This window comes from Drosophila biarmipes, chromosome 3R (genome assembly GCF_025231255.1).
Source record: "Drosophila biarmipes strain raj3 chromosome 3R, RU_DBia_V1.1, whole genome shotgun sequence".
In the NCBI taxonomy this organism is placed as follows: Eukaryota; Metazoa; Arthropoda; class Insecta; order Diptera; family Drosophilidae; genus Drosophila; species Drosophila biarmipes.
The window spans coordinates 4,921,943-4,940,010 of NC_066616.1; the positions used below are offsets into that span (position 1 = coordinate 4,921,943).

Genomic DNA, 18,068 nt, shown 5'->3' on the forward strand with positions numbered 1-18,068 from the left:
CCTGGTGCCCGGCAATACTCTGGGCAAATTAACTTGTTTCAATTAATAATCCCCCGGCAAATATGTCAACCACATGGGCCTCGGGCCAGGATCTGCATCTGGGGGCGGCTGGGAGGACCTGGGCCGCTGCTGAAAGTCAAAAACTATGCAAACTTTTAGCTGACTTTGACATTTATGGTTTTCCCCAGGGCCTGGCCAAAGTTTTCCCCCTTTCCCACGTTCGATTTTGCCGATCGGAACAGTCCTGCCTCCTTGTCGACGGTTCAAAGTTTTTCGGCAATACGTTTAGTTTGGCTACATTTGGCTAATGAGTTGACCCGGCCAACGGGTCTGTTTGGCCGGCTTTAAGTCCTCTCCTGGCGTCACGTGCAATGGCTCAAATTCGTACACATTAACGAATATTTTACAGAGTACTGAACAGGGAAAGGGTGGGGAGGTGCGTGGAAAGGGTTCCCAGCTAGAGGGGATTGGAGAACGGAAAACAGAAACCAAGCAGAAACCAAGTTGTGTGACATCGCCTTGGTCCTTTGGCCGCGCTGGTGCCATCTTTCTGGTTTAATCCAATTTATGCTGCTCGCGAAAGTTTTGCGGAACAACTTAAAAGTTTTTCGCTTAAAAAGCATCAAGTCAAATCGAAAAAACAAAGTATGAAAATGACTTTGCTCGCACATACGATGCTGTTAGGACCCAAAATTAAATGTACTGCTTCTTTACAATGCAATGTTTAGGTATTTCTTGACATAAGATATTTATTCGAATGTTTATTGGGAAGAACCGTTTTAAAACCTTGATATTACTCCCACATCCTGAATAAAATAAAATAAAATTGGCTTCTTTACTTAAGTTAAAATAAATATTAAAAAATATATAATTATTTATATATTTATTTAAATTTTTTTAATTCTTAAAAATATTATGTAAACCTAACAAACTCCACCTTCACCGCTTTAGGGAACGTTCTACCCTTTTTTGCAATATTTAAAACGTATTTTTCCGAGTGATCTCGAAATCCAATGAAAAGGGTCGGGCCCGAGTGTGTGCTGAGAATTAAATAAATTGCGCATTTTGACACATTTTGCCACGTTGACTTATTCGCCGGCTTCCCGCTCGCCACTCATCCGCCCCGTTGGCCAGCAGCCTCGTTATTCCCGCCCCTTTGGCCGCCGCCCCTCCCCCTTCCGATGCCGACGACAACACGAATCAGCTATAAAATAGTTTCGGCGCTGACGCATGCCGCATAGCAATTTTCCACACTGGCCCCTGCCGGTTACAAACTTGCCTTTTATTTATTTGTTTAGAATTTTTCGCACGCCTCTCCGGGAAAAACCCTTTTGCGCACGGGTCACTCGATTCGGGCCGGGCTAATAAAGTTGTCGGGAAAAATTGTTTAACCATAATGATATGCTTGGGGGACAAGTGTTGTAATCCTTTTGCGGCATAACCCGTTTAATATGTATTGAAATTCACAAAAGAAACCCCCATTAGGCGATGTCCTCGGACCCGAGTCCCACCTCCCCAGCTCCCCGACTTCCCCGACTTCCCAGCCTTCCCTGATCACTTTGATAAGTTGTAAAGCTTAACAACGGTTGACGGCACAAATTGCCGCACGGAAGAGCCGGAGTCAAATATGCAAAAGCCAAATGGAGGCCATTGATGCTGGTTATTCGGCTCCAGACCGTATTTTGTTGGGTGTTGTTGGCTGTGGGCTGCTGGCTGTTAACTTGGCGGTCGGGCAAGCAATCAGGCCTCACAATTTGCATTGGCCGAAAGCAGAGCAGCTGCTCCCCGGCCATCCGCAATTTGTTTACACATGTCCGGCGCTTTGGGGACTGCTTTGCACTGCACGTGCCAAACAGTTTGTTGTGCCTGCCTCCTTATTTTGCTGGCCATGTCTCTGTTTCTGTGCTTTTGTTTTCATTCCGGCAACTGGAATGCTGCACAAAGTGCACGCCGCACCCAGTGCCACTCGGAGTCGCAGTCCGGTGGCGGCGATTAATCAAAAATTGTTTACTCCAAGTGATGGATGTGCAACATGGTTTTGACTTGCAACCGAGCGTGCCGGGCAGCCAGTCAAAAGCTAAGCAGAAAGGCACATTTCAGGCATTCCCAGGCCCGGATAGGGGGCACAGCAGCGGGTGGCACTCTAGGGACAAGACTCTTCCAACGAGTGGGATGAGAGTCTATCTGGAGGTGGTACGTGAACTAAAAGCGATTAAAAATGTATTTAACTGGCTGCAAAAAACATCAGACAAAACATTGTGTACAATCAGAGTTTTTACAGTTCGTTTTGGAGTTCTTTTATGTTTTTCTGGAAAATATTTTAAATGTATTATGTTATTCCCTCGAAAGTGTATTGCAATAACTTTTTGTCGAAAGCCCTTTTTGTTTGCTGTGGCGATAAGTGATAAATGGGATAAATCCAGCCAATACACAAATATTCTGTATAAAATCTACAACTAAACGGATGACAATCACAATTGTTTCAAATTATTTGAGCCTCGTTCAAGTTCTTGTGGGAAACTATAACTGATACTACATTAAAATGGATGCTGTAGCAGTGCTATCACTGCGCCCATTGGCGTATCCACGGCAGTGGGCCATCATATTTACATGAGATATATAGAAAATGTTGCAGTGGCAGGCTCTCTAGCATCGCACCATTTTCCGTGCAGCTGTAGCTGGAAAAGCAGTTTCTCTTCGGGCTTTTTGAGCTCTTTCTGATTTTTTGCTAGTTTTTAAGCTGTCAGGGGATGGGTTGCAGTAGCAACTGTTTGACCATTTGTTCTGCCCCGAACGAGGTAGGGCGGGAGGAAAGCGGGAGGAAAGCGACTAGAGACTGGCTGCTCGACGGGCTTCGTTTTCATTTTTCCATGTCATGTGTCAGCGCAGCGTCTCTCGCCCAGCGGCAATCACAGACGCTGGTTCTATGCAAATGCGAGTATAAATGGATAACTCCATCATCGCAATTCATGCCACTAGCGGCGGCAGCCGCTGTAGCTGCTGTAACTGCTGTAACGCAACTGCAACTGCCGCAGTGGTACACAGGGAAAAAGGTGTGCCTATTCAGAAGCAGGCCCTGAGAAACCAAGAAATATGAAGATATATTTAATTTAGAAGGCTAATTGACCTTCCAGCTTCGCTTTGACTTTGTTTGGAATATTAGTGCAACAAATAAATCAATTCAATTCATAAATCAATAATAATTTGATTGAAATTTATCTTGAAATAGAGTCTTGGTTCCTTCAGTTATTTTCTTCCAGTGCACTGACAGTGGCTCTCGGAATTGCGTTCGCCATTGTGTTGGTAAGTAGCAGTCGAGCCATGACCGCGAGGAGACAGTCGCAATCGCAACAATTGCGTTTGCCTTGGTCCTCCTCGGCCATCCCGCCAATCCGCCATCCCGCCGCCCCGCCCCCTAGCCGCCCGCCCTTCGTCCTTTGCCGAGTGCAATTTGGCCAACAGCAGAAATTATGCAAAACCAAAAAAATGGCATGCGAACTTGGCATAAATCAATAGAAAATTTATACGTTTCGCCGAAGTGAACAGTTTTAGCGTGTCTGCGCGACAGACCGGAGGTCTAGGATTTCGCGTGTTCTACCAGCTTTAGTTCTCCTTTTTCGACTTCTGCCTTTTATACATGACATTTCAAATGCTATTCCCTTTGTCAGGAAAAATGCCCCGCTGAGCCAGAGTCGGCTAAATCACTGGATAAGCACATTGATGTTGTCAACAGCCGGGACTCTCAGCAGTATGCAAATCCGGACTTTATTGATTACACGTTTAACTGTTCAAATTTAGGGTTTCAGGACTTGGTTTCCATAAATGTGGAAGGGAATGGAGGGCATGCCTAGGAACTTGTATAGTCTCAGCTGGTAACTCCTGTTTCTACAAGTACAGACATCTAATTAAAAATGATTACCATTAAAATCTATTATGTAATGTAAGACATCAACTAATGAAAAAGGGCGTTAAAATTTATGAAGTACTGAAATGTTGCCTCATATATAGTCACTTAACCAGCTTATCAACTCTGCACTGTGAAAAGCCATTGACCCTATTGATATATACACTTTCCGCATATTCTGTACTCCCTATTTGCAATATAATTGCACAAATTGTGTGCGCACTCAGAGAGCTCTTCGTTAATAGCAAATCCTTTAAGGCCAAATTGTACGCAGCCAGGGCAATTAATCATCCATTGATTTCCCCGTAGGCTCTCGAGCACTGGAGCAACTTGGCTCCTCTAATGGCCCAAAGGAGACCGGGAGTGAATTCAAGCATTACATTGTCAGGAGGAATCGAGACACCTCGCCATTAGCCGGCTTAGCTAATTATTAACTGCATTAGATTCTGACAAATGACAAATTGCGTTGCCACATCCTGCCCCTGTTGGCCCCGCCGCACACACTCGAACACGAGTGTGTATTATCGCCGTCGCCGCTAAGTATTTTTGACACAAAATTAGTTACGCGGCTGGGTGGGGGGAACACGCCCAGCACATAAACACCCGAGCGCCGAAATACGCGGCATAAGCTCCGAAAAATTTCCAACACTTTGGGCCCGGTCATTTATCATTAAAAATAAGCACACTGCGAAAAAGGCGAAATCTGTAATTATCGGGCTGCGGCCGTGCCAGCGAATGATTGAATGTGTTTCATCAAATATGTAACATGAATTATAATTTTTACATATTTGCGGCCGCCCTCACCCCGCTTTCTTCATATGCTATCCGCGGGGAAGTGGAAATGGAAATCCATCGCGTGCCTCGAGGAAATCCAACATTTTCCAGCGCCTGGCGACCGACAGCCAAATGAGCTATGGAGAGCGCGTCAGAAGTGCCGATTTGCGGTCTGGCTTCGAATCACACAGTGCTTGCCGTTCCATGGAATTCGCAAACCGAAATATCATTTACAAGGGTTTTTTTAGAATTTAGAAAATCAGAAACATTAATTTACCTGACATTAAAATTGCAGGTCGAAGACGTCCAGAACCCATGTTTTTACGATTAATAATGAAAGTGCCTACCACGGTATAGCTTTCTTTGAAGTTTCTTATTCTACCTTTTCTCCATCAAAGAATATGCAGTTTGTGCCCCAAAAGCTCTATCTACTAATTTAAATCTGGCGGGGCTTATAAGTTCAACAAAGTTGGCAAACAAGCCGGCTAGTAATTGGCGTACCGCACCCTTTTATCTCCCATAACTCGCGCAAGTTTGAACAAATTCCTCCCATCTATCGCTACATTCCATTGACTCGCAAATTGTTTAATTAAACTCGAGATACATATTCCCCCTTCCTGGAGCACGGTTAATCGGGGGGCAGCCCGCCTTGTGTGCCAGCTATCTGCATACATTGTGTGATACGGGGGAGATCTAAAGTAGGCACACTTGTGGCGAACTGGGGCATAACGCACTCAACACGGCATAAATTAAAATTTTTATGTCCAAAGCGCCCGCCCTCCCCGCCTTCCAGTGGGGAGGGTGTGTGTTGTGCCGCGGCAATTCACAGCTCACGTTGCGGCTTGTGGATTGCGGATTGCGTGTGGCAAGTGAAGAACACGCACGAGACAGAGCAGAAGCACGCCAAATACACACGATTTTAGTGGCCGCCGCGCGAGTCACGTTATAATTTGCCGGCCAAAAATCCTACAATCCGGCCGCATTTGCTAATCAAAACAAATGAAAACAACATGAATTATGGCCGGCTGGGGCGAAGGCTAATAGGGTTAAAGCCGCAGAGTTCAGCGAATGAAAACCCGAAAAGCGTCCCACACATGTGGCCGTTTTTAATGAAATTGTTCGAATGTGGTTTCCCGTCTTCGGCCCCTTGGAATGGACTCTTGGCCGTGGCTCTGCCCTCAGCTCCGACTGCGGCTCCGTGTGACACACGTAATTTGAATATATGGCACTAGGTTTCGGTTCCGGCCACAGGTCAATGCGCATGTGGGGAGTGCGGTGGGACACTGTGTCCGTTTGACGACTCCAGCGCGGCCGTTTGATAAATAATGAAGTCATATGTCTAAGTTGAATTTTATACTATCACGCAATTGCCGGGGTTCGCCATCAGCCCCGGGTGCGAGAGCCCAGACCCCGCGTCCAGGACCTCGGCGTACATTGTAAGCGACGCCCACATTTTCGCAACTTTTTATGTAATCGTAAAAATATTTTTATGATTTCATAATTTTACAGTGTTGGCGGGCCAGAAGAGCGCTCGTTGTTTATGGCCCTAGCCGCATTGCCCCGCGCCGTTGTCTCTGCACTCGCAAAAAATCCGCTTTTCAAAAGTTCGGGAAATTTAAAAAATACTGCCATACAGGAAAGCCACGAATCTGTATCCGAGAAATAGTTAAAGTTTTCCATTATTTAAACAATAAATCCTTTACGAAAACCGCTATAAACTCCGAGTCCAGTTGGACTTCCAGTGCGGACCGGCAAATTTGTGGCGTTTTTATTCCGCCCTGCCGGATTAATTTTTGTAATTTACCATGGCGCATCCGCAGCACACAGTACAAAACGGTGCTTTAAGATCATGCTGGCCTAATCTTAGCCTTGGCTCATATCGCGGCATTTATTCGCAGTTTTATGCAAAACCATATTTCCCAGCAGTAAAAGCTGGCAGTGCCGCTCGCCGGGATGAAATGGAATCTCGGCGGGTGGCCGTGCGTCTGCTCCTATTTCCACACACACGGGCCTGTGGCACACGGCACATTCACTGGGGATGGAGCTCTATCTGTATTTGTTTAAGGCCGGCTACCTTGCAGCAAGGACGGCACACCGCTCACAGCTTGAAAAATGTTTGTTGTCAACATTTTCAGTTTGCATCGTTAGCTTAAAAGCGTGCGCCACCGAGCGCTTCGCACAATGGGGCGAAAATCGATAAACGAGACAAACCGTGTGATTTGGCCCCCTCCGGGCCACAAAGGACTTCCATTTTGATCGCAAAATAGAAAAGTGCGGAGGTTACAAGGCCAACCGTCTGTCCGTGGGCGTGGGCTGGAAGTGGGTGTGGCCGTGGCTCAAGCGCCGTGAAAGCGCTCTCCTCAAACAGAAATTAATTATTCCGATGAATTTGAATCGCTGGAAAGTGGAGGAGACGAGCTCTGAAAAAGTGACTGCAAGCTCTGGCGAAAGTTTATGAATATTTGTGCTAATGGCCTGGCCGAAGATTGAACTTTTCGCCCACAGCTGCTGCAAATAAATAAATTAAAATGTGTGTCCAACAGGTATCCGAGAGCGCAAAGCCTCTGAGCGCTTCCTTGGGCCTGTCACAACGCTGGATTTATCCGCTTCTATAAATATGCTACTCGGCGCTGCCAAAGTTGTGGCAAACTCTTGCAATTAAACTGTCAGACTTATGAATTCATTAAATATTTTAATTGTAGCTTTTGAATAATTAAAATTCCATTTGTCTGGCCGTACACATACCTCGAGCCATAAGTCTGCGATTAATTAAGGGCCCCGCACCCGTTGTTTTCGGGTATCTGGGGCGTAAACGTATTGGCAATTAAACTTAATTACAAAAACATAACCGAAACTCAATTGGAAAACGCTTCGACTGCCTTGGATCTCCAGTTGATTGAACTGTCTCTTCCGACAGCGATTTGCAATTTATGCAAATCACGGCTCCCGAGGTGGGCGAGAATAAAAGAAGTAGCTAGTCGTTGGCCGGATTGTTTTGCCTAACTTAGCGTACGAATCGAATTTCAAATCTATCGGCACTGGGAGAAAACTGCCTGTTGCTTTACTTGAAAAATAGTTAAGTCAGCTTCTATAAAAACTAAATTATTTTAAATTAAATTAAACCTTTAGAAGAACACATGAAACCGTAATGAAATTATCGTATGTTACAAGATACCATATTAAAAAATCCTTTTGAAAGTTCAAGTGTCTGAAAGTATGCTATGAATTGATTTACTTCTGAGCTATAAATATTGCTGCATACTCTTAGGAACTTAAAACGTACTTTTAAAAGTGATTTCAATACACTAGGATTTTGTCTCGACTGGGTTTTAAATTATTTTATGGCATACCAAGCACATTTGGTTTTGACAAGACCAATGCGATTCTTGCAGTGCATTCGAACTCACTCACCTGGATCATCGTCGTCGTCCCAATCGATTTGACCGGAAGTCATGCTGATGTGTGCCGCGAACAGGAAGAGCGTGAATAAAGCCAGGCAGCTTCGGCCGATGCTGCCCTTGTAGGAAGTTGTTGCGGGCATGGAAGTCCTTTTCGCTGGCAAATCCATTGTGTAAAGTGTAACAATTTATATGCAGGCTCGTCTCGTGTTTCAGACTGTTTACTCGCTTTGCTTCTGATGTTGTTTTCAATTTAATTTTCCCGAAAAAGTGCACCCACTCCTTCACTCCTTCACTCACACGCGAACACTTTTACCTTCTTCGAAATATTCCCTAAAATTTTGTGTGGTGCTGGCTGCCACGTCCGCGTCTTCTTTCCACTTCCACTTCCTCGAGCTGAGCTGGTTGCTGTTGCTGGTTGCTGGTCTGATTCGGAATTCAGGGAGTGCGCGGCTTTTTGCTCTCGACTCCTACAACTACTAATTAAGTTGTTTCATTTTCAGTTTTTGCCCGGGGCATAACTTTCGCGCAGCTGCTGCTGCTTCTGCTGATGCTGCTGCCGTTGATGTTGCTGCCGCTGCGTGGCACTGAGGTGTGCGAAGCTCTCCAATTGTTGCATTGTTTTTCGGATTTCAATTTTCTGCAAAAGGTGGAGGGTTGGAAAAATAGAGAGGTGTACGGAATTATAATTTCAGTTTTGCCGGGGGGAAGCGAAATCCCTTTTAAGTGGATTAGTAAATTAATAAATTAGCTAATTGCATGTTGCTTAATGACATAATGACGCCGGTGTAGAATATGGTTTTTCGCAATTAATTATGACAATGTATCATTTGTTCAGTTTTTGGCTAACTCAACCCTTCATCAGCTAATTACGACACACTACAATGTACTATGAATTTGAATTTAGAAAAGGCTTTGGCTTGTTTGATTTGCCGTACTTTTATCAAAAATTTATTTTAGTATGGCCATGACAATCCGCACTGCTTTATAGAAGAAACACTTGCATTTCTTGACTCTGTGTTCGTTAGACATCATTAAGAGAGAGAGCTGCCTAGGTTTGTTCCTAACTACACGGCCAAGCTCTTACTCTTTGACCTAGTTTCGAGCAAGTTGTACCACGTAAAAACGGAAATTAGTTTCACTTTCGAAAGCTAACAAGCTGCGCAATGATGACGGGCTCATTGAACCCCGGCTCTTTCGACGGAGCATTTCTTACTTCTTTCGGGCCCCAAAACGGCTGCCTACATTTCGGGGCACTATCTGCAGTGCCTAATTTGGCATGGTTTGGGCCATCCCCGTGCCGCCCGACCCAACCCCTCTCCCGCCCTCTTATTATGCGCACTTCAAACTTTAGACAACGCGGCAGCACCAGAAGCACAACAACACCAACAGCAGCAGCACATTGTTGTACATGTTGGCAAACATCTCACGCCACGGCTGCCTGCACATCCCAGCCGCTCGGCCCCCAGCCCAGGCCGAAAACCCAACCAAACCAAACACTCGGGGAAAAGCGTAGTTCGCTACATATTAAAATAAATAAATATAATTCTTGAAAAAAGCCATCTATTCTTATAAACCAACTAGTTGACAACCTTGCAATTGTAAAACCATAATTTTTCTAATATTAAGCCTAGTTATGCCTAACTACAATCGTTTTCGTTTGTGTTTCTGTGACTAGGTGCTAGATAGATTAATACATTTTGAAAATCATTAAGGGTGATGTTAACTTCAATTGAGCTACTACAAGAATCTTACACAACACAGTTTTAAGCTAATATTATGACGTTTACTAAATAAATTATGACGCTCAATAAATAAAGCAAATAAAATAAATATAAATAAACTAAATTAATGTACAGAGTTTCCAGTGACATTTTCATTTTAAGAACTAATTTATACTGATCGTCCCACTTTTTTTTTAAGTATTGTGAAAAGTAAAAATATTGTTTATGAAAGGCAGAAGATTTTTTTATTCACATGTAAATATAGTAAATGAACTGAGGGATAATACTACTTTATCGCAGTGTTAAAATGCAAGATTTTTAATTTTTTTGAAAGGTATATAATGTCTCCTCAAAAACCTTACACAACCCAGTTTTTAGCCGATATCAACGATGTTTACTATATAAATGTACAGAATTCCAAGCGACGGTTAAATAAACATGTTAATATTTCCCACATTTCAATTTTAAAAACTAATTTATAAAGATCATGATCATTCAGAGTCTTTTTTAAGTATTGTAGGTATCAGAAACGTAAGACCAAAGCGGAAACTCAAAATATTGTTTATGAAAAGTATAGGATACCTTTATCCTTTTATTATTTTATTATTTATTATTTAATATACTGAAGTAACTGAGGGATAATACTACCTTAATGCAGGGCAAAAATGTCAGACTTTAAATTTTTTTGGAAGGTACATGTTTGATCTCCGAATAGAATGCCGAGAGCCACATACTTTCGCGCAGTGCAGCGCACTGCTCAGCCTTCAGCCATCCGCTGCTGGCGGGCTTCTTTATTTTATGCAGGCAGCCACTCACTCAAATTTCGAGTGCAGCAGCGTCGCTGCAGCGAATTTTGTATACATTTCGTTTAATTTGGCCCGCTGCCGAGGGCCACCACCCCTTTACCCGCCCGCCGCTGGGAAAACTTTAGCGACACTGTTTTGGGAGGGGGGATGTAATGCAAAAAAACAAAACACAGGCAGAAAATAAAAACCCAAAAAGCGGGCGGGCGAGGCGAAAAACTGAAAAAGTTGTCTGCCGAAATCAACGCCACTTTCGCCACAAGCATTAAGCGTTGCATGCAAAATTACCAGCGAGTGGTTTGTATTTCCACTCTGATTGCTGTTTAACATGGTTACATTGTCCTTGGAACCGAAACAGGGCCAGAAACTGAAACTGAAACTGAATCAGAGTCCTGGAGCCGGGGAATCCTGGGTTCCGCCCGTTGTTCCGTCCGAGCCCGCTTTTCTCGATTTGACGGTTGTTTCGGTAACGATGCCTGTGCCTCAACATCTATGGTGGCCGTGCATCATGACATGCTCTAGTTGCGGAGCTCTCCTGCCTTTTGCCCGGCCGAACGAGAGCGTTTTTATCGCTTTATTTATATGCATATGGGACAAGTGGCACCCGAAATGCAGGCCCAGAACGGGGAGCACGAATTGCTGTTGCACAAATCCCAACTTCTGCCCTGGCCCGACAAACTAATTTGCGCTTAGACAGAGGAGGCCGGGGCGGAACAAAAGTTTGCGCCTAAACACTCACTTGAGGTGAAGCCGGTTTCCAGGAACTTGTGCCCGACGGGAGGCGAGCGGCAAACATGTGCGGTTACTTCATCAACATTTCACGCTCGACTTGGCCGGCTGGGTGGAAAACGGTAGAAAAACTGCCAAGGCACGCAGCAAAAATGTATGCAATGCCGGCTGCTGCCGTTCCCCTGCCCCGTTTCCAACCTGCTCGCAGTCGCACCTGGCCGGCAAAATAAACTCGACTCAACTGTTGAAAATCAACTAGCTCTGCCGCTATTCCTGCCCCACACGTGGCACAAAGTTTGCCTTTGGCCGACGCTCCTCGTCCTCTTTCGTCCTTCGCCTCTGCGGCTCCTCTTTCGGCCAGTGCAAATACTTGGCAGCGTATGTGCCCTCGGTCCGTATGTATTCATACGAGTATTTGTCCGGGCATGAGTTCATGTAAGCATTTATCGGTCAGGGCTCAGCTCCTGACCGAAAACCTCTTCGGCATCCTTCCAGCGGGTAGTTGGTAATTTTTTGCCGAGCTTATGCCCGGAAACTGCTATGTTCCTCGCTATTTCTCTAAGGCATGTTTTAAATTGAGGACTTCAGCGGAGACAGTAAGCCAGGCCAAGCGAAGGGTATTAATAAATTTCAACTCCAAAACACCTTTTCTTACATTTTTGGGGTAATATTAATTTAAGCTGAATTAAGTAGTGAATCGTATGAAAAAGCGATGCTGGATTAATGGACATTTTACATCTGCCTTTATGAGCTTGTTTCACTGACTGAATTTATTTCAAGCGAAGGGTAAATTTCATATAAATTTCAACTCCAAAACACCTTTTCTTACATTTTTGGGGTAATATTAATTTAAGCTGAATTAAGTAGTGAATCGTATGAAAAATCGATGCTGGACATGGACATTTCACATCTGCCTTTATGAGCTTGGTAGCGTGGTAACTGAAGGAAAACAGGGTAATTTTGAGAGTTTGCAGATGTGCAATGGATTGCCATAAGCATTTTAAGTGAATTTAGTCAGTTAGTCGAGACTCACACAAGCGCCGTACAGAAATAAATAACAATTAGCCAACCGAGAAAAATAAGCCTAACATGAGGCCAACTTTTTAGACTAATAATAATTCTTTGATTATTTTACAGACTAAGTTTCGAAGAAATCGAAGTCGAAAACTTAGGCATCACAGCATTTCTGCACTTTAAACTTCCAGTTATCTGCCATTACAATTACTTCGAGAAAACGTCCAGTTTTCGTAGCGAAATGGGTAATTTCTTTTATGGCTGTGGTCCTGCTCGAAGCTTTTTCTTTGCACCGCGTTCTTTTGCTGCGACCAAGGACACGGACTGCCATCGATTTGGCACGTTTCGTGGGCTTGGAAGCCCCGGAGTTGTCGTGCTCGGAGCTGCCCAGGTCCGGATCCCCGTACTCCCGTTCCCCGCCTCCGTGTGGCACTCGGACAACGAGTTAAAGTGTTTCGCCACGCACTTCAATAAAAACACCTCCACGTACGCAGCCGGTAAGCAGTTAGTTTCGTGACGATACGCATACGCAATGTGGGCCACCGGCGAAATAGAGTGGCGCAGTCCGTTGGCAGCATGTATCGTGGGTGTATCCTGCGTCTGTCTGGCGGATGTGGGCCCTCCTCCCGGCTGCGCCATATGCTCGAGTGCTTGATAACCAAATGCCAAGTGGCTGATAGCCGGTCCAATAAAATATTCGGGCAATCGGATGGCGTGGTACTGGTCCTCCTGCCGCGCACACTGGCGCATTAGTCACACCCCGGTGCCTTGCGGGGTCTCGATTTAATACAAATGGCATCTATTCAAAGATAATTAAAAACCGATAGCAAAGCCAGCCCCGCCTCCAGGCGTCTTAAATAATAAGCTCCTCTGAGCCACTTAATCTGCGTCCCACACAGGAAAGTTGGGGCCTTAAAAGTGAAGGGCTTACACCATCCACCTATTAAAATTCGATGGCTTGTATTAATTTTTTATACCGACTGTTTAAGGTATATTAATCTTCTTATGCTATGAAAAACTATGGGCTGGTTTTTAAATTACGAAAACACGGCTGTGTTCGCTTGCAGCTGTTTTTATTTATCCGTGTTTCAACGTACGTGGGGCTTTTCCGTTTTTTTAGTAGTTGAAAATAATATTATGCTACTTTTATTGGCGAAATATTAAGAAATTTCCATGGTCTTGATATTTAAATAGAAAAAAACTTTCAAATTAATGACAGCTGTGCTCTATCGACATGATTTTAAATATTAAGTATTTGGTCAGGCCAGCCACTAAAAAGGCATTCAAATGCATTCAGAGCAATAAAGCCATTTCAAAGGACAAGTTCACCTGTAAGAGATTTTTGCAGAACATGCCTCTTAATTAGATAACAACATTAGCAGCTTTTAAATTTCACGGCGGTATAACCCCAGGGCCTTTGATTAAATATTTAGCGTTTAGTTGCTTAAATTTTTAACATTTCGACGTGCTTCACGGGCAATGAGCCCCCAGAAAAACCCCAGCCCTCCAGGTGTCAATGTCGCAACCCCAGCCCCTTAATTGCCAAAGACACCAAGGCCGTCGGAGGCAGAGGCGGAAGCGGAGGCGGAGCTCTTGTTTGGCAATTTCCAGATGTGTGGCCAGAAGCCAGGAGCAGATATACACGTTTCCGCACATATAGAGCAGAGGCCCGGGCCCGAAAAACAGGCTGAAGTAGCAAATTGGCGGTGACATTGACAGGGCGGAATGTGGGAGGACATCCGAGCAACTACGACACATCGAGGACTCGGTCTCAGACTCCAGCCCGGCTACAAAGTACACAAAAAGTTTTCTAATTATTTTGTCATTAAACGCACACAGAGACACTCACAGGCAGGCAGCCTTGTTTACAGGCATACACATGTTTGCCGAGCTATAAAAAGGGTTGGGTTTTGGATATCCGAAAACCCTCCGGAAATACGGGGCTCCAAGAGGCATTGGAGGCGGAAGAGGGGCAAGGAAAGTGTCCTTAGCAAGAGGCAACTTTTTCTCCTAATTGTTTCATTTCATGAAATGGAGGTAAGATATTTCGGCAGCTGTGCGTGTATGGCCCCAGGCACTCACACACTTGCACACTCGCACACCCTCACACCCGCACCCACACCCACACCCACACACATTGCATTAAAACAAGACATCACCTCGCCCTGGCACTCGAAAGCGCTGCATATAAAGCGATTAACACGACGAACGCTCGAGAGGTTGGGGGCTGGGGGCTGGGGTTCGGGGTTCAAGGATCGAAGGACGAGGAGTGAGGCTTGAGGACCGAGAAGCGCGGAGCCTGTCGCGTGACTGTGGCTGTCTCTCCTTGTTAAACAACAATTTGTTGAATTATTATCATACACCGCCACCCCTTCACCAACACAAACGCAGACCTGGGGAAAATCCTTCAGCATCCGAACAGTGCTGCTAACTAGGGACCACGAAGGGAGCTCAAAGTATATATAGGTTCCCTAAAATAGCAAGGGTCTATTTTAGGGCTAACCTACTAATAACACACATATTTTCACTGTAAATCAGCATTTACTCCCTTTAGTTATCTAACAAGATCTCACATTAATATATTTTATATAGGTTCATATTAAGCAGTGTTAAGTGTCTTAAAACTTAGTAAAATTAGATGTTTTCTTTTAAAGACTTCTCTTGTAAAGTAATTTTCTACCCTAAGTAGGACTTGAATGATCCAACGAGTTACGCAAATATACTCAGATATCTTTGAACCTCTAAATAGCATGTTCTAGCTACATTGTGGCCGAATTGCCAACTCCGCATCCACCAGGCAACCCCAGTGCAAGTGTGTGCTTTGCTCACTTCGACGGCAAGTCAAATATGTTTAATAGCTAACTCGCTGTATTTGTGCGTCAGCGTTTCCTCCGCAAACACTCGGAGCAAATACGGCCGTGTACGTTGTAATTCCAGCTGCCTTCGCCGCGGCGACTAAGGTTTAAGTAATGGCATGTGTCGGGGAAAATTATGTTTCGAAAACCTCATCTGGTGGAAGGCCGTTAAATTATAATTGCAGCGCCTGATACATTTAATTGTTCAGGCCCCATTGTTTTGCTAATTATCGGCTTACCGAACGCGTAGCGAATAACACATTAATGCGCGCATTAAATTCGTTTTTTCTTGCCAAAGTTGCTTCAGTTGCAACAAATATCAACTAACGAATTAAACATGACAGCTTCGTTGGCTGACGGAAGCGACCTATTTTTTATCGCTTCAGTCAATAATGGAATGTCCTTTTTATGCGGAATCACTAAAGAATTTCAATGTTATTTTTTGCTTTTTACTAACATTTTTTGAATAATGTCAATAGTTTCATTTAAAACCATTAAAATTGTTAGTTATTTAAGCTTTGAGTCGCTTTCATTGTAACTCAATATAATTGCATGCAATATCGGCGGCCTTCAGCCGACCATTAAAGAGGAAATAACCGCAGAAGTATCTGATTCCAGCATTCTACTCTTTCCCTATGGAGGTATTTGCGAGGCTTCTTTCGACCCATCTCATGAGAATCCTCATTTAGATTCTTTAGCATAAATATTCAATTCGAATTCCGCTGCTAACTGCTGTCTAGGCTTTTAGACAAGTACCATAAACACACACATCTCTAATATTTCTGCGCAATCCACAAAATTGCGCGTTTGTAAGTGAAAAGCTGTGCGATTACTCAAGAGAGCAACTTTCGGATTCAACTGCAACACTGCTGTCAAAATGTCATAAATTGAAGCGCAGCTACACTCGACAAATAAAGCACACACACCCACACACACGCCGAAAGTATACCGTTGAACACGGCGGAAGCCATGGCAAAACTCACCCACACACCGCCAGCAAGAAAACAATCAAAGTCCTTACACGGACACGCGGTCACACACACCAGCGCACGTTGGCGCACACAGTTGCGAGTGAAATGGTAGCATCTACAACTCTGCCATAAACTACTGAAATCCACCGGCTAATGCGTAGTATTCACTTCAGCAAAACTGCTGCCGGACAAATAAAGGGTAAACAACTTTTGGAAGTGTTTGTTGCAATATTTTGTGCAGCTCGTAGGCGTGTTTTCCTGGTCGAATTTTTGCACACCGAAATATTATTGAATATGTGGTAAAAAAGAGGGAAAATAATCAAATATTTCATTATTCATATAAGGATTCTTAAAAACTACTACGACGCTTTAAAACTTCTTATTTTTTAAATACATTTGATTACAATTAGAAACATTGGACGTGCACAACAGCTTATTATATATATATTTACTTCAACTATAGTGCTACCTTAACATGGCAGTAAAAAAAACAATACCAGTCTGACGAAATTTTTTTAAATACTTTTTTATCATTCCATTTGAAAATCAATACGGATTTAATGTAGGAAGGAAATTCATTAAGGTATTTTTAAATTATTAATTTAACAAAATTAAATTTATGGAAAAAGGAAATAGTTGGATAGTGTAATATTAACTTGGACACAAACTAAAGTAAGTTTAATACTACATGTTTCAAAGTGTTTTGAGAATATTAATGTAGGGGTTTCCAATTTCATCCAACCATTTTCACCTGCCACGACTTTACTCTTGACCTCAGCTGTACCCAATACACCCACACACTCAGAGGCGGACAATTAAAAAGCCCAGGAGTAATCGCCGACTGTTTGGGCCGCAGTCGCCGAGCGCTCGCAGATCCCCCGGGCCTGGCCTATGATTTTAGCTTTGTTGGCTCCCTGGGAGATGGAAACTCGGCCGCCGCATGAAAGTTATTGTTAGTTTTCATTGTCGCGCTCCGGCTGCCAGACGCAATATATCGAAACATTTGCCGTTCGGCTTTCGAGTGTATCCGCACTCGCATTTGCACCGCCGCAACGGCAACTTTACTCAATTACGTGCCTTGCTGGCTGCCTCCCGGCCCAGGATCCCTGGGATCCCCAGGACCCAGGATCCCCGGCCCCGGACTGCTCCCCCCATCGATTCACGTCAACTACTTTGGCAGACTTTCTGAACGAGTTGAGCTCACCTCTCAGCTATGAAATCAACGACTTTAGTGAAAACTTTCAACAATTTCCGTTTTGGCCACGGCCTGGCACGAAAGCGGGAATGGTTAAGGGGAGCTGGCAGCAAATCGAAAGCGAAAACTTTCTGTGACTAAAGGCCCCAACCAACTAACCAACCTCCGCCAGGTGAGCTCAGGCGAGGATGGGCGGCCGAGGCGGGCTGAGCAGCCGGGGCAAAGTTTACCAAAGCTCCAGCCCAAATACCCAATGGGCTGTTTGATTAAAGTGAGTCCCAGGGGCTGCCCGTTTACATCTACATTAGCGAGGACGTCGGCATCGACAGCGATACCGTGCTATAAATATAGTTCGAGACTCAGAGCGAAAAGCATCGATATCGGAACTTGGGACCAGATATATTATTGGTTCCAAGAAGTCATCAATGGGCACGGACAGTTGATACTAAAGATTTAAAAGACGATAAGTAAACTTTATATATAAAATATTAGGCATTTACATATACATTTGTTTCACCCCAAAGAAACTCCCTCTGTATGGATTCCGAGTTTGATGAACTGTTGTAATAATATAGCGTCCGAAATGTCGTCTGGAGGGAGGGTGATGACCCCACCCAGCAGGTTCGCTGCCGAACTGCCAACATGCGATGTTGTGCAAACAGTTGGTGAAAGTTTTAAAGTTTCCGACAGCCGCCATCGAT

The 18,068-nt window shown here is 44.3% G+C and overlaps 1 protein-coding gene across 2 annotated transcripts in view; it reads right to left on the reverse strand.

The window, feature by feature from the left end:
• The window catches only part of LOC108027331 (uncharacterized), a 106,713-nt gene that overhangs the window by 76,862 nt on the left and 11,783 nt on the right, over window positions 1-18,068 (reverse strand). For both annotated transcript variants that reach the window (XM_050888667.1, XM_017098743.3), the window contains exon 2: window positions 8,090-8,716. In XM_050888667.1, coding sequence (XP_050744624.1) covers window positions 8,090-8,246 — 157 coding nt within the window. In that variant the 5' untranslated portion in view covers window positions 8,247-8,716. The remainder of the gene's footprint in view (window positions 1-8,089; window positions 8,717-18,068) is intronic.